Source organism: Acartia tonsa, chromosome 4 (genome assembly GCF_053477335.1).
Source record: "Acartia tonsa isolate MP-2025a chromosome 4, ASM5347733v1, whole genome shotgun sequence".
Lineage (NCBI taxonomy): Eukaryota > Metazoa > Arthropoda > Copepoda > Calanoida > Acartiidae > Acartia > Acartia tonsa.
In genome coordinates, this window is record NC_137263.1 from 46,388,917 (window position 1) to 46,406,019 (window position 17,103).

The 17,103-nt window shown below is 32.2% G+C and overlaps 1 protein-coding gene across 1 annotated transcript in view; it reads right to left on the reverse strand.

Moving 5' to 3' along the window:
- Nucleotides 1–690: 690 nt before the first annotated feature.
- Nucleotides 691–17,103, reverse strand: part of LOC145317431 (structural maintenance of chromosomes protein 5-like) — a 36,523-nt gene continuing 20,110 nt past the window's right edge. The window contains exons 20-28 of the mRNA XM_080158518.1: nucleotides 11,987–12,098; nucleotides 11,371–11,460; nucleotides 10,719–10,882; nucleotides 8,622–8,687; nucleotides 7,466–7,564; nucleotides 5,625–5,754; nucleotides 5,160–5,276; nucleotides 2,224–2,298; nucleotides 691–1,655 (exon numbers count right to left, since the gene is read on the reverse strand). Of these exons, the coding sequence (XP_080014644.1) occupies nucleotides 1,506–1,655; nucleotides 2,224–2,298; nucleotides 5,160–5,276; nucleotides 5,625–5,754; nucleotides 7,466–7,564; nucleotides 8,622–8,687; nucleotides 10,719–10,882; nucleotides 11,371–11,460; nucleotides 11,987–12,098 (1,003 nt within the window). The 3' untranslated portion in view covers nucleotides 691–1,505. The remainder of the gene's footprint in view (nucleotides 1,656–2,223; nucleotides 2,299–5,159; nucleotides 5,277–5,624; nucleotides 5,755–7,465; nucleotides 7,565–8,621; nucleotides 8,688–10,718; nucleotides 10,883–11,370; nucleotides 11,461–11,986; nucleotides 12,099–17,103) is intronic.

Genomic DNA, 17,103 nt, shown 5'->3' on the forward strand with positions numbered 1-17,103 from the left:
CAAAATTTAAAGTTATAAGGTCACAAAACTGATTGAATACAGAATACTGTTTAAGGACATGCTTACATTTAAAGGACTTGATTATACAGCTGCTTCGCTTATAAAATTGTACCTTGTAATAAGAATCAGTATTCCAAAAATCAAATGAATAGGACAATCATTCACATTAAAAATTGTTGTCGAAAAGGTGAGAAATCAACATCTTTTAAATGTATGTAGGGAATTCTGGTAACGATTATAAAGTTGCTACGCATTCTAAATCGTACCTAAGTACTACAGAAATGACCATGTCAAGTTTTAAATAGATATGACAATTCTAACATTAACGATAAGAGCTATACGTTACGTACGGACCAATCCTAATTATAGAAAAGCTTCGCCTTAAAAAGTACAGATAAGTTATGTAGTAAGGGCCCAATTGTGTACAGTACATAAAATTGGGGACTAATTTTTTTAGAGATTCATTTACTCTAGTAATGAATTCTGTATGTATAAAATATCAATTCACTTTCAGACGCATTGTTTTAGTACTTATATAATATGCCCATTTGTACATTTAAAGCTTCCGTACTTGTTTGGTCTACTTGCCCTTTGTAACCGTTAAGCAGACCCCTTAGACATTTAGACGTCCAGCTACTTTGCTTAATTTTTTGTGGTTTCAAGTTTAAACAAAAATAATTAATCAAAAAATTAGATGGAGAAAAAAATATATTTTATTGTCCTTAATTAATAACAGGTTTATACATTTTAAATTTTCTTCAGGTTTTACATAAACTTTTGGTTTAACTAGGTATATTATATATATATTTTATTGGTACTATAAATTTTAAGCTCGAAATAGTTTTTTTTTTCTATTTTAGTCTTTTGTTTGACGGGGTTTTTAGCTTGGAATAAATGCCAAAAGTGTTAAAATATTCAAGATACGATTACGATTAAGGGCTATTCCTGTATAAAAATAATGAATGACAACATCCACAAGTAGCGAAAAACAAAAAATCATGGATGGACAAACTAGCAAAGTGATTAGTTAAGGATATGTTCAAAGTTCATAAGAAAATGAAAAAGCAGGATATAATAAATAATAGAAAATCACCAAACCTTAAAAAAATATCTTGTGGGATGACAAATAGACTAAGTAAATTGTTTACCGAATGCTCCACAAAAATCATCAGTATTTTAAACAGAGCAAACTAAGTGAATTGTAGTATAGCTTCGCTACTGAACTAGTTTTTCTATTACGATACGAAGCAAACAAAATATTTCGCGGAACAAAAAAATGGTTAAATTTGGCTTGGTCGGTACTTAAGTATAGTTGTTGTGTTGTTTTAGACGAAAAATAAACTTTGTCTTTGTATTTTATTGAATAATTTTCAATGGTTTAACTAAATAATATTCTCATTTAAAACTTATTAGTAAATTTTCCATTTTAATTTTTAAAAATGAGTGAAAAATGACAAAAAATACTTTGTCTTTTTTTGAATTATGAAATCCAAAAAAAGAAAACATTAGGCACCCCTGGCAACTGGGAAGCTTGTGATATCCTCCACCCTCCACTCCGAGTGGTGGGGAAGGTGGGGACCGTTGTGGACAATCAGGATGTTCATCCGCGGATTATAGTTCAGGTCCGGCAACAGCTTCGGAGTCAACAGGAAGTACTGAAATAAGTTAGATTAATAAAAATAATATGTAATAAGCTTGATGTTACTGCAAATGGATAAAGACCATTGAAAACCAAATAAGTTACACAAATCATGATATCATGTCTTAAAACAATAAGTGCATAAAACTATTTAAAGCATAAAAGTGATGATTGAAATAAAATGACAATTGCATATAATTTAAGGGATCTTAAAAGATCAGACAATGGCGGATACATTGATGTAAACCCCCATTGCCAATATACACAATTTTCCTATTTTGTAGATTCTTGGTTGAAAAGTAAGAAACCAACCAATCAAAAATCTATAATTGTATATTGTTTCATAGGTATAATGAAATAAATATCATAAATATCAATAAAGTACCCGAAGATGCTAAAGAATAAGATAACGTCATTAAAAACCTTGGGTATAGTGCAGTGTAATCTAAACTCAAATATCAACTTTCTCCCTGACAAGCAGACTTTGACATAAAAGTTAAATGTTGAAATGTCTTTTTGCCCTAAAAAATGTTTATTTCTCTTTAACCCTTCCCCTCGAAGCCACTGTGAAAACATCAGAATACCTGTGCGTTACTCTCATTGCATGAAGTTTCAACCAGCAAATCAAACACGAGTCTCTCATTGATTGGATCCATACCCTAAGTAAAACTAAATTGTATCATTAAAATCATAATATTTAAAATCAAGAACCATTTTCTTTGGGGGCGAAACCACTAGTTACGAAAAATAGTAGCAAAAAGAAAATATAGGAAAAAGAAATAATCCTTATAATAAAGTAACAGGATGTCTATCTGTTTGTCTGTACCGAAGGATCTCGATAACCGCTGAACCGATCGGGTTCTCCTTTACCGGGTAGCTTCTCATAGGTCCCGGGAAGGTTTATAGCTATTTTAAGGGAGGATACCACAACCCTCCCAAGAGAAATCGCCATAGAAAAAATACCCCCCCCAAAAAAAGAGGCGGGGGCACACCTCCCCCACAGTGCAGCAAAGCTGGACATTTCAAAATTTTTAACCATCGAATTTGAACCTTATCTTTTAATTAATATATAATATGAGCATAACGATGAAACTAGCAGTTGAAATTTTTAGAAAATATTTAAAATTGACTGAGTACCAGCTCGTTGAAGTTGGCTACCTAAACAAGAAATTATCTCAATTCAAGGAATTTAAAAATTTCGACCTTTTATCAATTGAGCAATGTTTTAACATATAAATTAATTTTCTAGTCGCTTTTAATTGTTAAAATCAGTAATGGCAATGTTAGTACTAAATAAAAAACCTGAAAAAGATTTATTTTTTATATCATTATTATGAATTAAAGGCATTTTTTCTAAAATAATTGTTTTTTTCATACGTTTCATTTTTACGTTTATGTTCTTTAGGTTATTTCTGAAAGAAAGCCGCTTGGGTAACCTTCCCACATACATTTATAATTTAGCAAGGTTATAATAATGATAAAAAAGTGGGTCCAATTTTTACCCAAGAGGCTTTTTTTCGTATATTCACATTTTTATACAGTCCATACTTAATGAGAAAGTGTGTAATATTTGACTTTATCAAAGCATTCGTTAATCTATCTTAGTAGTTATATTTAGCGTAGCAAGGGAAAACCAACATGAATAACCCTATTTCTTTATACAAGATCAATGAAAATACAAAAGGAAATATTTTTGTCCCCTTTTTTGAAAGGGAAGGGTAATTAATATTTACCCGCAACGATTTGAAAAAAAAGGTTGGTTTTCAGTATAATAAAGTCATTTACAATCCTATTAGCGAAGGTAATCTTATATTTCAAATGTCAAATATTTTTCTTTCTTAGGTGCTATTTAAGATAGAAAATTGGTCTTTGTTTTAACATTTCCCATAACAATTATATAAGCATTATTTATATATTTTACTTAGTCCGTCAAGAATGCTCAGAGAGTCATGGAAATTCTCTGTGAAAAATACTATTTCCTTGCTTCTTTAGATTTGATGTTCTATCATGGACATAAGGGTGAAATTGATCTCTTTAGTTGTGTATTTGTATAGATTGTAGAATGTTTCATGATGAAACCTTGACTCTAACCTTTATTCGGCATCTACACTGTAACTCATTTGTTCGTCTATTTGTACAATTCTTTAATATTTTTATTGCTTTCTACATATGGAAATTTTCACTTTTTTTTATCATTCTAGTCGCCTAGAGAAGAGGGAATGTCTTGACTTCTCCTTAGTTTTTGTTTTAAATTTAAAACTTGGGTCAAGGGTTATTTTTTCAAGGACGGTTTATCTTGGTAGGGTGAAGCAGTATACACATAATATTTTAAACTTTAGCCTGACATTAAGAAGCTGCATGAACATTTAGCGATCTCTCTTAATACAGGCAGGCAAACAATTTTTTAACTTATTTATAAAGGGTTGTTAATATTTAATTTTAGATTTTTAAAATATATTTTAATGTATTGCATATTAATTAGCAAGAATGATAAAGTCATAAGTACCAGACCAATTAGAGAAAGTCATTCCTTGGAAAGTTATTAAGCATTTAAAGATTTAAAATCTGTCATCAAACAACGAAGTATAATTATATTATTGGTTATCTTTTAGGGACAGATAGACCTACTGACAACTCTCAGTTAAAGAATAGTTGTGGTACAAACGGCTAGACTAAACAATTCTGTTTTATTTATAGCTAGTATATAGCGGCTATGTGGCACTTGAGATAGTGGGGAGGGGGTGGGGGTGATGAATTTGACCCATCCCATTTTTTATTTTAGTTTTTAAAATTAAAATCTGAAGAAAATTTTTTTTGGGGGTGATGAGTATTTTTTTCTAGGGGCGATTTTTCTTGTGAGGGTGTTGCCCCCCCCCCCCCCCAATAGTTATATAAACCTTCCCAGGATCTGTGTGAAGCTACATTGTAAAGGATAATAATATCCGTTTAGCGATTAGCGAGATCCTACAGTACACACCGACGCACACAGATCCTGTTACTTTATCAAAAGGGTAAACTTAAACAAATTTTTTAATTTATTTTTAGGCTATGTTTTGACGTTGAAAAAATAATAAAATTCATAATTAGCTATTTCAAAAAATGGATCTACTGTTTTCTCATTGCATTGACGATTCTAAATTGGTATTCTGCATTGATTTATCCCAAGAATTGATCGATTTATAAAGCTTTTAGTAAACATAGTTAAAATGTCCAAAAAAACGTACATTTGCTGCATTGTGTCCCCCCTACAATTTTTTTTTTATCAAATTCGACTCTCCACTCCTCAAGTGACCCTAGAGGCTTCTAGGGGCGTAGCCGCTAGTTAAAAATAAATTATAACATGATTGTATTAATAATTGTACTATTTACTTTACTATGATGTACAAATTGAACGGTATTCTTGTCATTTATGCTAACAATATTTACTCTGAAATTGTAACCTTTACAATCCCAAATTAGTAATTTTATGTGTATTTAAGGTTCACTCCTCCAAGTACCCCAACCTTTTTGAAGAAAAAACCTGATTGATTTCATCGACACATCTGAAAGGCACAGTGGTAAGTGTCTGAAGGGCGAGCATGTATATGGCAGTAGCAACACTTCTCTCTCCACCACTCTGTCTGTGCGGATCAAGCTCCTAAACAAACGTTTTCTATATAATATAGAGGAACAAAAACGTTATTTTTCATAACTAGAAAACTTTATATGACATAAAATTTTTTTGTAAGCAAATGCAAGTGTTTTCCCTCTAAGTGAATTGTTGAACAATAGCATAGATCCAAAATTAAAAATATTGGGTGTAAAGTTTTTGGTTTGTTTGATTTTTAATTTATGTCAGGTTAGGATAGGTTCTATTGTGTACTGGGTATGGTAGCCCCGCATAGGCGTATTAAAAAACTACCGACCTACCTTGCTTACTATCTATTTTATTTTCTGAATAGTTCGGCTTCGCTTTTTCGCTGTTGTATTCCTTGTTGAACAATACCTGATAATCATCGTTATCTCTGTACTTGACTAGAATCTTCATGCCGTAATTATCAAAATCATTCTCGTGTTTGCCAGTGTGCACAGCCACCTTACCAGCAAACTTCATGTGGTTCAGCAGCTTTCCGTATCTACATAAAATGAGTAAGATTTAATTATTTAGTATAATAATTATTTTCTACCACGACGATGATTCTAAATTCAAACCCTTTTGGTTCCTGAAATAAGGTTTAGCCAACAAGTGAACTAAATATAAAATAATATTTGGGGGGCAGATAAAAGATAAAATCAATTCTACTTAGCACATCTAAACTAACGACATAAAACTTTCAAAACCATTCAAATCACTCCTCTTTAGAAAAAAAGTTTCTTTACCCTTAAGCCCGTAGGAGAGGGAACATTGGACCGTAAATTAGACTGGTACCCAAAGTTAATAATCGTGCTATCTTTGCTCAAAAACTTTGGGTAATATTATTGAGTTAGTTGGTTATAAACTACTAGCGGCTACGCCCCTAGAAGAAGCCTTTAGGGACACTTAAGTCGACCTCATTCCATTATAAAGGGATAGTTTCACGAAGTGCATTTTAAAAAAAAATAGTGAACTGTAAGTTTTTTCTATTTTAAATAACGTAGTAGTGCATAATATAAAGTTATTGATTAAAATTAAAAGATTTGACCAGGGATTTTCCTTAAAAAATGAGTTTTTCATTTTTATTTTCAACTTCGTTGCGTGTTATATATGGCAAAAACTTTTTTCTCATAAATACAACTTTAGATAGCATTTACTAGTTAATAGAACTTTAAACTTTTTATACAACAAAATACACATAACAACAAAGAATGACCAATAAAATATTTAGTATGGTACTTAGAGTAGTGATCTTTTTATATGTCTTAGTAGAATATATTAGGCATTGGATAGATATGATTGTGATAAAGAATTTTAACATTGACCTGACTAAGCTTTTTTTATTTGACAATATCTAAAAGAGTGAGTGATTTGCAACATAAATTACATGAGAATGGTCTTTATATATATATATATATTGTATGGTTAGTTGGTATTTCCGCGTGAGATAATGTGTATATTGTAAGTAAACCGGACGGTTTTCTTTATTTTTTTAAAAAGAATCTATAGAAAACCTGTCCTATAATGAACCGGACGTTATTTTTTATGTTTTTTAAGTAACTTGTCACAAGGGGAATCCCTGTTCAATTTTTTTATAACTCTTGTGAAATATGTGGAAAAAGATTCTCTGATATTGGTGTTTTGGCTATACATATTTGGAAAAAAATAGACCATTCTCATGTAATTTATGTGGCAAATCACTTTAACTTTTTTCAATATTGTCAAATAAAAAAAGTTTGGTCTGGTCAATGTTAAAAATTCTTTAACATATAATCATATCTATCCAATTCCTAATATATTCTACTAAGACATATAAAAGTTCACTACTCTAAGTACCTTAACTCTTTAAATACACTTCATAGAACTATCCCTTTGAATTTCAAGAGTAAAAAAAAACCAATTTTTTTGGGGAGGGGGAGGGAGTGAAGACACCCTCCCCAAAAATAGTTTAAAACATTCCCAGGGCCTATAAGAAGCTTCACTGTAAAGGAGAACAATATCGGTTCAGCGGTTAGCGAGATCCTTTGGGACAGACAAAAAACGCTTACTTCTTTATAAACTAGGATAAGAATCCAAACTGTTCAACCAATGCATTTAATCTACATAAGGGGTATGTTTGTTTATCATCATTGGGGATATATATCACTTTAGCCTCCTTTGTATTATCCCTTTAGATCCCTAATTTAGCCAACATCAGAATAAAAATAATGTACCTGGAGTCAATTTCTTTGACTAGATTGTTGAGACTAGATAGCCAGGAATCTCGAACTTCTTGGATTTTGCGCATCTGCTTTTTCTTCGCTTTGTCACGACTGTGTAAATATAAATACAACTTTTCATAAAAATAATCCAACCTTTAGCAGCTATTCAAAATCAAAACCTTACTTTAAAGGGTTCATTAAACTAGATAATAAAATAGGGAAAAGAAATATTACGTAAACATGTAGAAACGTCATAAGAAGCTAATTGGCAATTGAATATCAAAACCTTCTAATTCATTTCGATATTTATCCATATATTTATATCAAACGATTTGCATTAGGAAAAATTGACAATTAAAAATCTTTTTATATTGGAAGATTTAAATGTATGTATATTGTATAGCTTTCTACTACCAAGACTATGTTTTATTAGATCTGTAAATTATTTTCCAGTATGGCTTCGAAACCGATTAATATCCACTGGATTAGAACCTTTTTAAGTCATACTGAAAAATCATGTATCGTATCGTATTAAATTCAGTTAAATCAATTATAAATATGCACAATCATTAAATTAAAACCTTCGGCATCTCGGGGCTAACAAAACTATTTATAATCTAACTTATAAATGTATATTTTTTATCCGCAGAACGCTGTTTATAATACAATGCGATAAATAACTATTTCTTCCTTTTATAAAGAGAACAATTTTGATAAAGTGAAATTTAGGCTGATATTACATAAGCTATATGTTTAACATTAAAATAGAAATTATTACATTCTGATATTAAAGCAGTTTTGTATATACAGGGGTGTATATTCTGCACAAGATTTATTTTTTTTCCCCTGCTACAAATTTTTTTTATTTTTTTTCCCCCCTAGTTTTTTCTTAAAAAGTAAGGGGGAAAATAGAAAAATATTTAAAGAACTCTATATCTTATTTATTTTATCCCTCCTACCACACATTTTTTTAGTTTTTTAACCAAGGAGGGGGGCGAAATGGAAAAAATGTTTTCAGTTTTCCTAATTTTTACATTTTTTTTCCCTCCAACCACTTATTTTTTATTTTTTTTCCCCCCCCCTGAGCAGGGGATCCCATGCAGAATATACACCCCTGATATAGTGTAAAAATTACAGGTGTAAAACTATCTATTAAAAATGTACTCACTTTTGAATATCTCTTTCTAATTCAGTTACTTGTTCTTTCAGATCTCTGTATCTATCAACTACGTCTCTATAAAAAGAAATAATGATAGACCAGGTTCAGTACGCCCAAAGAAGTCAATTTCAGGTAAATGCATTATTAACCATAACAAAAAGCCAGGGATCTAAGGAGATAAGACAATGGACGATAAATTGATGCATTCTGTAGACTAGATTATCAGTTGAAAATTAAACCAATAAAAATTCAAAGTTTGCCAACGCATAAGATATCATGGTTGTATAACTTTGGGTACCAGTGTGATTTACAGTCCAATGCCCCCTCCATCAAGTCAAATTTTGGCCTTAGTTATTAGTAATTAACCCTTTAAATTATAGTAAATCATAAAATATGGTATGCAAATAGCAGTCATATTAGATTCTGTTAGGACATCATAATAGAATTTTAGGAACTAGTATTCGTTTTTGTACCTGTCCGAAATAACACTAAATCACTCAATATAATAATGTATAAGCATTCAGACCGAAGGACACTAGTGATTAGTATAAAAGTTTACATATAAAACACAAATATCCTGGAATTATTTTTTATCCCAAGTGGAAAAATATTTGTTTTTCTAAAATGAATTACAACAAAAAAACGAAAACATGTTTGTCCTCCAATACCTAACGTGCATACCATTTTTTAATTTTTTTTTTATAAAATTACAGTGATGTAGAGCTATTTTCGGACGAGTAAGGTAATTTAGGACAAGTACAAATAACGGATTTTGGCCAATTCCTATTACTTCTTTCAGGGGTGTATATTCTACATGGGATCCCCTGCTAAGTGGGGGGGGGGGGGGGGGGAGGGGAATAAAAAATAAGTGGTTGGAGGGGGAAAAATATAAAAATTAAGAAGACTGAAAACATTTTTTCCATTTCCCCCCCACTCCTTGGTGAAAAAAAATAAAAAAATGTGTGGTAGGCGGGATAAATTAAATAAAATATAGAGTTCTTTAAATATTTTTCCATTTCTCCCCCTACTTGGTGAGAAAAAACTAGGGGGGGGGGGGGGGGAAATAAAAAAATTTGTAGACGGGGAAAAAAATCTTGTGCAGAATATACACCCCTGACTTCTTTGTCCATAATGTCCTAGTAAACGTTTTCACAACTATACTGTGTCGGGGCTTGTTTTCGAAAGGGTAAAGGCAAAAGATTACGTAAAACCACCCTGAAACGTCTATATGTCGATGAAAAGAACAACCAAATAATGACAGTCCTTTTTTATTGTTTGTTTTAAATACAAAAATTATACCATTTCATAAAAACTAGGGGTTTCGCCCCTAAAATAAGGTGCTTTTCCACATTAAGTGTTGCCCCTAAGAAAATAAAGTTTTACCTAGGGCAGGGTTTCGGATCCGCATTGATTGTATGCGGATCCGGATCCTCAAAATTTGGTCAGTGCGGATCCGGATCCTCAAAATTTGGTCAGTGCGGATCCGGATCCTTGACAATAAAAATAAAATCACAAAATTTTTCAAAAAAATTTTATTCTTTAATTCGAAGTCAAAAATACTTTTAATTTTTAAGTCTGAACCTAAACCTTAAAGATTTACTCTCATCAAGAGAATGTCTGAGATTTTATATAAATTTAGGTAGATTTTTCCATTTTTTCCACATTTTTTTGAGTCCAAGGATCCGGATCCTTGGACTCAAAAATATGCGGATCCTTGCGGATCCGGATCCGAAACCCTGACCTAGGGTATATTGCCTGAAAAGTGTAGCCCAATTGGTTAAGCAATTTACGAGATCTTAAGCTTTAAACAGACAGATAGACATCCTACTTCTACTTTGTATCATATGAGAGAAAGAGAAGACAATGTCCTGTTTATTACACTAGTCCCAAAGTTTTACAACAACGTTTTCTTATTCGTTGGCTCAACAACTTCGATGACTTTTACTAAGTTTTAATTAGTCTATTAAGTTGAGTGTTCAAACGTTTTAACCTCTAAATTAAATCTACAGAAGGGGTAATTTTGTGTGTCATCGTTGGGGATGTACATCAATTTATCGGCCAGTGTCTGTCTTATCTCTTTAGATCCCTGGATAAAACTACACTTACTGATCAACATCTCCAGCACACTGTATCTGAGCATCTAGATCTCCAATCATCTGATCTATAAGAGCCAGGCCATCCGGGAAATTCTCTTTCTTCCAGTAATCCAGGTAACTGTCTGGAGGTTGGTCCTTTTTGTTAGGATTGTTCCCGGTTTCTTTTCTTGCGGCCTTTAAAGATTAAACACGATATAACATTTATCATATAAAACCGACATTTTGACGAAACTATTAAAATATCTAATATGATAATCCAGCATCTAAGGTAGAAAGGGCAGTAATATAACCTCAAACCATCCAAACTCTCAATAAAATACAGGGATGTATATTCTGCATGGGATCCCCTGTCTAAGAGGGGGGGGGGGGATGAAATATTTTTCAGCAGGGAAAAAATAATCTTGTGCAGAATATACAATCCTGACAAAGAGCAAAAAAAAATATCCGGGAAGCCATAAGTGACTCCGATATAACATAAAACTCATTGAGAAATACACAGTCAAAAAAAAGGGTGGTGGCCTTGCCAATATTGCGTAGAAATATAATGGGTTACGATAAATAGATAGGGTAATGTCTTCAATAAAACTTAACACATAAAAGACGTCAGAATCAATTTAGGAGCCAGAGATTAAATCCTGAAATTCACAAATTAAAACACTAACCCTAAGAGCATCTATAACAGTTGCTTCTATTTGTTTTCTAGCCGCAGAGATGGATGCCAGTTCTCTCCTCATATCAACCATTCCTTCTTCCTAAATAATTAAGACTACGTGAATGAACGTTTTGATCGAATAATGAGAGTGGATATTAAAAAATGACCCCTGATACCCCCCCCCCCCCCAAGGGGGCCAGGCAACAAGACCAAGAGGGAGAGGGGGTAAAGAGATGTTTACACCCTTCAGTATGTCAGTGATGTCACGAAAGTCATTTTTATATTGATATCTAAGCGAAGGTTTCATGATTTTCTATTTATCTTTTCCTACTATTTTTTTTACCCTCACTATTTTTTTTACCCTCCTCCTTTTTTTTATGACCAACAAACATCTGCTCTATGAATCACTGTCCGTTTGTCCATCCATGATTTTTTTGTGCTTCGTAACTTACGGATTTTGTCATCCTATGTAGTTTATGAAAAATCTCTCTACAACTTTATTGAAAATGGCTGTCTAAAATAACTTTAAAGGCATATATATATAAGTTAGAAACTAACAAAATATCATAATCTTTATACACAGGTTATGTCCATTTCTTAGTCCAAATATTAATCTATTTGTTTACCTGAGAATTTAGCTGTATCTGTTTGTTATCCAGGAGTCCCTGGAGCGGGCTGTACTCTATACACCTGGCCTCGGTGTTCAAACTTGACTTTACAGCCTTCTCAATTGTGGTTCTGAGTAGTTTTTATTTTATTTTATCTCCCAAGTGTTTATTAAGATAGAATTAAAATAAATTTTGGATCATGAAAAGAAAACGAAGTTGCCGGTTTCATCGTATTTTCACAGTAGCTTTTGAAGGGTTATTTTAGGTTAGGTTAAGTAAATGTTAATGATTGCCCCGAAGGGTTAGAAAATATGCCCCGCAGGGGCTAGAAATAGGAGAAAGGCTACTGTGAAAAACGACGAAACCGGAAACTTCGTTTTCTTTTCATGATCCTTTTATTTTATTTTCAGGACTAAAAAAATTATGTCTGTATTTAAGCCTTAATATGAAAGTTGGGGGTAGAAGGTCATCATCCCACTTTTTCCAGAATTTTAAATTTTAGTATTCTGTTCCCGATTCTACGATGATGCGGTGAATTTTAGACACATATAAGCAGGGCGACCACTCCAAAACCAAAAAAATATAGTATTTTTATGGTATATTTTTAAAATCCATATAGTATATATAGTATATTTTTTTTAACTCATATAGTATGATATAGTATCGGACTTAGAATTATTTAGTAATACATAGTATATACATCATAAATAATAACTCAAAGCATAGGTGTTATCAAAGCAATTTCACATATAAGGGGCTTACGCTGTGATTATTAGGCTAGGTATTAATGTGAGATTATAGGTTATTTAGGATAAAAGTATGCTTTTGGTTAGTATTTCACATATATTTAATCATTTTTTGGATACCTAGTTCTCCTCAGATTCAGGTGCAGCAGGCTATCTGGATGGTGGTTTCTGGACAAGTAAAAAAAATTTAAATTTCTGTTTGAAGAGTTATAGATCAACTTATAAAACAAAATATGCATCTTTTTGGATGCTATTATCATAAATGAAGAAAAAAAATAAAATAGGCCTCCAAGTTCTGGTCTTGCAGGCCTCCAGGTCCACTCTGGACAGGTTATAGATATTTTTTTATTTGAAGAGTTAGAGGCCAACTAATAAAACAGAATATGCATCTTTTTGAATTCTATTAACATATCTGAAGAAAAAATTAAAATCGGCCTACAAGTTCTGGTCCTGTAGGCCTCTATGTCCACTCTGGACAGGTAAAAAATTCAAATTTCTTATTTGAAGAGTTAGAGGTCAACTTAGAAAAGTAATGCATCTTTTTGGATGTTATTAACATAACTGAAGAAAAAAATTAAGATCGACCTCTAAGTTCTGGTCCTGCAGACTCTGGACAGGTCAAAATCAAACTTCTCTTAATTGAACAGTTAAAGGTATATTTGTTAAACAAATGAGCTTATACTTGGATGTTCTTTATATATATGAAGGAAAAGTAAAAATGGCCTTCAGCTCAGAGATGGGAAAAAAACAGGTTTTTTTAAAAAGATCAAACCAGTGTGGTTTATTTGGTTTAAACCGGTTTTTATTGGTTTTTATTAATAAAAACCAGTTTTTTTTTGTTTTTTTTTAGTAATTTTTTTGGTTTTTTTTAATAATATCCAAATTAAAGTATTCTAATTTAGTATAAAGGGGTAGTTTCACGAAATGCATTTGAACTTAATTTAGTGAACCGCATATTTTATCCTGGTTAAATGGTTAAACTACATTTATATGGCATATATTTGAAAAAATTTCAATTTTCTACCACATAGTTTTTGAAATATCAAGACTTGAAAATCGTCTTTTTAAATTGCATATATCACAAAAAGACAATTTTCAGGTCTTGATATTTTAAAAACTACGTGATAGAAAATTGAATTTATTTCAAATATATGCTATTTAAATGTAGTTTACCCCAATAACTAAGAAAAAATATGCGGTTCACTAAATTAAGTTCAAATGCATTTCGTGAAACTACCCCTTTAGTATAAAGATTTAAACTATTAAAAGAATTTTGAATTAGGTATTTATGTTTTTGACTGTATTTTTTGCATTATAAAAAGACTAGCGACTAGGCCCCTAGAGGCCTCTAGGGGCACTTGAGGAGGAGAGAGTCGAATTTAATAATTGAATTTTTTATTTTATATTTTGTAAGAAAAAGTAAAAAAAATTTTTTTTGGGGGGGGGCGAACATTTTTTTTTGGGGGGGGGGGGTTGCCCCCCCCCCCTCATTTTTAAATTTAGTTAAAAAGTTTTTTAAAAATTTTTTTCGGAGGGGGGGTTGGGGGTGTCTCACCCCCAAAGAAAATAGTTATAAACCTTCCCGGGACCTATGAGAAGCTACCCTGTTAAGGAGAACCCAATCGGTTCAGCGGTTAGCGAGATCCTTTGGTACAAACATACAAACACACAAACAAACATCCTGTTACTTTATTATAAGGATATAACTGGAAAGATAGGCCTTTGTATTAAAAAAAGCATTTAAACCATCCCACTTGTTTTTTTTTTGGTTTAAACCACTTGATTAAAACCACGTGGTTTTTATTTTGCCATCCCTGCTTCAGCTTGGGAGCTGCAGGCCTCCAGGTGGACTCTGGACACGAATAAAGTAAAAATTTTAAATTTAAGGAGTTTGAGGTTTATTATACAACATAAGCATCTTTATAGATGCTATTTATATGTTTAAAGAAAAAACAACAATCGACCTCCAGGTTATGATGCTGCAGGCCTCCAGGTGGAATCTGGACAGGTAAAAATTTCTTATTTATGAAGTTAGAGGTTAGTTTATAAAACACCATAAGCATCTTTTTAGGGATCTTGGACAAAGTAGCTTCGGACAAAGTAGCTTCGGACAAAGTAGCTTCGGACAAAGTAGCTTCAGGACAAAGTAGCTTCCGGACAAAGTAGCTTCCGGACATTTACTTAAGAAAAGTAGCTTCCTTAGAAAAATAGGAAAATGTCTACACAGAAAAAGAGACATAAAGAAAGGCATAAAGACAGACATAAAGACAGACATAAAGACAGACAAAAAGACAGACAAAATGACAGACAAAATGACAGACAGAAAGGCGGACAGAAATTGTAAAAATTTTACAAAATGTTAAAACGAATTAAAAATTATAAAAAAAATCGCCGAACCATTTTTAGTAAAATCCACGATGCACTTTTTGTATACATAAGTTGTTAAAGTTTTGTTTGCTTTCAATAGAATTAGAAGTTAATGTACATAGGCAAGGGGGCCGAGCGCCCGCGGATAGGCAGGCCAGGGTGCCGAGCGCTGCGGCCATAACCTTTATTACTATTAGAAGCTACTTTTCTTAAGTAAATGTCCGGAAGCTACTTTGTCCGGAAGCTACTTTGTCCTGAAGCTACTTTGTCCGAAGCTACTTTGTCCGAAGCTACTTTGTCCAAGATCCCTTTTTAGATGTTTTTTACATATCTTAAGAAAAAATACAATTGATCTCCAGGTCCAGGTGCTGCAGGCTTCCATGTAGACTCTGTCCAGAGAAAACTTGGAGGCCTGAACTTGACCTCTTCAAATAAAAAATGTGAGTCTTTTACCTGTCCTAAATGAACCTTAACTTGGATCCCAATATGTTAATATTATCCAAATAAATGCATATTCCGTTATATAATTAGACCTCTGACTCTTCATATAAGAAATTTGATTGTTTACTTGTTCAGAGTGAACCTAAAGGCCTGCAGGACCTGAACTTGGAGGTCGATTTATATATTTTCTTCAGATATGTTAATAAGATAAAAAAAATACATATTCTGTTTTATAAGTTGATCTCTAACTCTTAAAATAATAAAGGGAGAGGTAGGTTTCTGGTAAAATCCGTAAAGGTTATGTGTTAAAAGTTAAATACAGTAGTAGAACGATAAAAATTTATGTTATGTTTTTTTTTTAAATTGTTGTCTACAGTTCTTTTCAAAAAGAAATACACACATTTAGTGAATATTATCGTTCTACTACTATTTTTAAGCCTTAAAACACTCACCTTTACGGATTTTACCAGAAACCTACCTCTCCCTTTGATTTTTTTACCAGAGTGGACCTGGAGGCCTGCAGGGCTTGACCCTGGGGGCTAATTTTCAATTTTTTTTCAGATATGTTAATAACATCCAAAATGATGCATATGCTGTTTTATAGGTTGACCTCTAACTCTTCAAACTAAAAATTTTAATTTTTACCAGTCCAGAGTGGACCTGGTGTCCTGCAGGACCAGAACTTGGAGGCCAATTTTAATTTTTTTCATGAGATATGTTAATAACATCCTGAAAGATGCATATTTAGTATAATAAGTTGATCTCTAAATATTACAATTTTTTTTACCTGTCCAGAAACCACCTTTTAGCCTGCAGCACCTGAACCTCGAAACTTATCCAAAAAAAATTATGAAATATAAGTGAACTACTAACCAAAAGTAAACTTTTATCTTAAATAATCTATAGTCTCAACTTAATACCTAGCCTAATAATCACGGAGTAAGCAAAAGTGGTAAAACTTCCCCCTCACCCTTAAGTTAATTCTATGAAAAATAACTGATATTTAAATCATAATCCCAAACAAAAATAAATTTTAAAGGATTTTCTTCATCTCTTTTTTACTATAGAGCTTTATGCATTTTTGTAGTATCACAGTATCTTTAGAGCCCCCCGCAGGGGCTAGAAAAAGGAGAAGACCTACTGTGAAAATAAGACAAAATGCTCCTTAAGAGGCGTTGTCACAAAACTGAAAATATTCGTTTTTTGTTATATAAATGTAATATTATATAGTATATATAGTAAATTTTGGTCAAGTAAAGGTAATAATATATAGTATATATAGTAAATTTTGGTCATATAGTATGATATAGTATCCAAATTCATCCTATATAGTATAAATAGTATATATAGTATGCAGTGGTCGTCCTGTATAAGAGAGGCCTTAAGATTTTGAATGAAATCACCAGGCATAATACTTGACAAAAGTAGTTAAAATCTACACATTTTCTTCAAGGTTCCACATTTTACCTCAGTAAAGAAACTGTCATGCAAAATTCAGTGTTTTTACTTTTCTTCTATTTGAGTTTCTTTCCGTAATAAGTTTGGTTTTAAAAAGTGTATTTTCCGCCTCCTCCCTTTTTT